The sequence below is a fragment of the Dendropsophus ebraccatus genome, unplaced genomic scaffold, assembly GCF_027789765.1.
Source record: "Dendropsophus ebraccatus isolate aDenEbr1 unplaced genomic scaffold, aDenEbr1.pat pat_scaffold_1447_ctg1, whole genome shotgun sequence".
Classification (NCBI taxonomy): Eukaryota; Metazoa; Chordata; class Amphibia; order Anura; family Hylidae; genus Dendropsophus; species Dendropsophus ebraccatus.
The window spans coordinates 39,485-42,847 of record NW_027208868.1 but is presented as its reverse complement, the minus strand read 5'-3'; the positions used below and the strand labels follow the sequence as shown (position 1 = coordinate 42,847).

The 3,363-nt window shown below is 46.0% G+C and overlaps 1 protein-coding gene across 1 annotated transcript; it reads right to left on the bottom strand.

Annotated features, from left to right (window-relative positions):
• Positions 1 to 2,756: 2,756 nt before the first annotated feature.
• LOC138775273 (uncharacterized) lies at positions 2,757 to 3,128 on the bottom strand. The gene has a single exon (XM_069955877.1). The coding sequence runs from the start codon at positions 3,126 to 3,128 to the stop codon at positions 2,757 to 2,759; it is 372 nt and encodes a 123-aa protein (XP_069811978.1).
• Positions 3,129 to 3,363: the final 235 nt, after the last annotated feature.

Genomic DNA, 3,363 nt, shown 5'->3' with positions numbered 1-3,363 from the left:
GTGTGAAATACTGCATAGGAAAATATGCACCAAAGGGTGCTGTACTGTACCAAATGGTGGTCATTGCAAGGGCAACAGGTATGGTATAAGCTCTGGGTAAGCGGTAGAAGGACTACAGGTCCCTTAAAGCACAGTCCTAGGTGGACATTGATGGGTCCATATCAAAAAGGCATATAATACAGGGATTACCGTGATTCAGTAGTGCTTCTTGTATAGCTTTTACTGGTTCAGTGGACAGTCCAAAACTTCTAGCGCTCAACACGTTTCCTGCACTTAGCATTCATCAGGAGCGGTGTGGATGTAGCAGTGTACATTCATATCGGCGTGGCTCTGACAATGGCCGTTATCAGAGCCATGCCGAGGGGAGGGGAGGGTGTCCTGAAAACCTCAGAAAGTGATGGAAACACCTTTTGGGTTGTTGTGGATTAATCCTAGTACTCCTACTGCATACTCCAACGACGCAAATTGTCAAATTGTATACCAATACCAGTATACTGTACCACTGTTTGTACCAGAATACCTTATATTACTGGTATATTGTATCTAATATCTTTTTACCATTGTTAGGCTAGTAATTGGGTGTTAGGCTAGGCTGCCTAACTTTTAAAACTAAGCCCTACACCACTACCTCTGTCCCTGCAGCTAACGGAACCCAAGTAAATCAAGCATCAGGTCTTTATACACCCAGGTCATTGGATGCTACCAGCCAATTGCTGCTAGACCAGCATCCAACATGGCTGCGGCATAGCAAAGTGTGGCAGCCCCTTCCCCGTGTGTTTATTGGCTAATTTAAAGGAGAAGTTCAGCAATTTTTAAAATCTGGCAGCTGACAAGGGCAGGGGGGCATTTGATCAGGAGTAGGCACTTACCTCTCCACATGCCAGCGGTGATCGGCTTCAGACCCCCGCCAGAAATAATTTCCCCCCGAGTTGTGATGACATCATGACTTGGGGGGGAAAATGTCTGGCCTGGCTGGTGGACATCCCGCTCAGCCAATGAGTGACTGGAGCAGCGTCCTGCCCTAGTCACTGACTGCCGTCATGATGTGGTCAGAGCTAGAGATCCTGGAGTCTGGTGGGGGTCCTGAGGCGCTCACCGCAGCAAGGGGAGAGGTAAGTGCCTAATCCTGATCAAACTCCCCCTGCTAGCTGCCAGATTTTAAAAAAATCGCTGGACTTGTCCTTTAAGCCACCAAACATACAGGGAGCTCATTTGAGTGTCAAGTACATTCGAGCATCCCGATTCTAGAGCAAATAGTATACTACTATGGATATACTCATCTCTAGCTATTACCCTTTACCAACAGGTTAGTATGGACCAGCCTGATGATTCCTCCTATTAAATAAAAAATAAAAAAAAATAAAAAATCACACACACACACACACAAACTAAAAAAAAAACTATACAAACTCCGTCATCAATATGCAAGAAGAGAATGTCATAAAAATAGAGAAACAAAAGTAGAGTAAAGCTACAAAGCCACCAACAACTGCACCAACATGTGACTTTCTTGCAGTAATAAAATCGATTCAAAGACTATCCCGCCATCAGGATGGAAGGAAGGGTCGGAAAAGGGAAAACAAAGGATATTGTTGTTGCTTTCGTTGATTCTGTTTTGTGTTTGTGGTGCTTTCATTGTTTCACTGTATTTTTTCCCCCGCTTTGTGATCTGTCACTACATATAGCAACCAACAAAAGAACTAATCATTGAGTGTGGTTATAGTAATTACCCCGGCCTGGGCAACGTCCTCCCTTATGTCTTGTAATTTAACAACAGGTCTAAAAATATCACAAATGAGCCTGAAACCTTTAGAATGAATATAATGGGGGATGAATGAAGCGGCCAGCAGGGAATACGCAGAATGTGTGCGCCCCTCCTAGAGTACAGGGTGAAGGTGCTCGGCTGGATAATGTAACATCTGGTGCAAAATTATTAGCAGGAAAACAGACTAATTCCACGACTACTGAGAAACTCAGCGTTACGGGGAAGCGGGCAGAATCCTATCACTCCGAGGCTCGTGACATTTTAAAAGCAATGTTCCAGATGAAATCCCCGCTGAGCCATCGGGCCGGATATTGTGAGTTATAATTACAGTGTACGGCCCGGCGGTAGCTTGGTGGCTTTTAATGTCTCATGTGACTCATAAGTATATAATCATAGGTGAGAAGAACAGAGTCCATAAGGGTCGGTGAACAATGGATGAATGGCTATTCAGACCCTATAGTATGTATTGTAGATGACTAATAAGCGTAAAGAAAACTGCAGGGTGACGCCAGCTATACTGTATGCTGGGAACCTGCCTGCAACATTGTGACACTGGACTCATTTGGGCTTCTGTTTCATTTCCTGTCCACCTGCCTGTTCTGCTAACTTTACTTCTCCCTTACTTCCATCCTTCCATTTCTCCGTGTTCATTCCTTCCATCCTTTCATTCCTCCCTGTTCCTTGCTTCCATGCTTCCATTCCTCCCTGTTCCTTGCTCCCATTCTTCCATTCCTCCCTGTTCCTTCCTTCCATCCTTCCATTCCTCCCTGTTCCTTGCTCCCATTCTTCCATTCCTCCCTGTTCCTTGCTCCCATCCTTCCATTCCTCCCTGTTCCTTGCTCCCATCCTTCCATTCCTCCCTGTTCCTTGCTTCCATCCTTTCATTCCTCCCTGTTCCTTACTTCCATCCTTCCATTCCTTCCTGATCCTTGCTTCCATCCTTCCATTCCTCCCTGTTCCTTGCTTCCATTCTTCCATTCCTCCCTGTTCCTTACTTCCATCCTTCCATTCCTCCCTGATCCTTGCTTCCTACCTTCCATTCCTCCGTGTTACTTGCTTCCATCCTTCCAGTCCTCCCTGTTCCTTCCTTCCATCTTTTCATTCCTCCCTGTTCCTTCCTTCCATCTTTCCATTCCTCCCTGTTCCTTCCTTCCATCTTTCCATTCCTCCCTGTTACTTGCTTCCATCCTTCCATTCCTCCCTGTTCCTTGCTTCCATCCTTCCATTCCTTGCTTCCATCCTTCCATTCCTCCATGTTACTTGCTTCCATCCTTCCATTCCTCCGTGTTACTTGCTTCCATCCTTCCAGTCCTCCCTGTTCCTTCCTTCCATCTTTCCATTCCTCCCTGTTCCTTGCTTCCATCCTTCCATTCCTCCGTGTTACTTGCTTCCATCCTTCCATTCCTCCATGTTACTTGCTTCCATCCTTCCATTCCTCCCTGTTCCTTCCTTCTATCCCTCCATTCCTCCCTGTTCCTTCCTTCCATCCTTCCATTCCTCCCTGTTCCTTGCTTCCATCCTTCCATTCCTCCATGTTACTTGCTTCCATCCTTCCATTCCTCCGTGTTACTTGCTTCCATCCTTCCATTCCTTGCTCC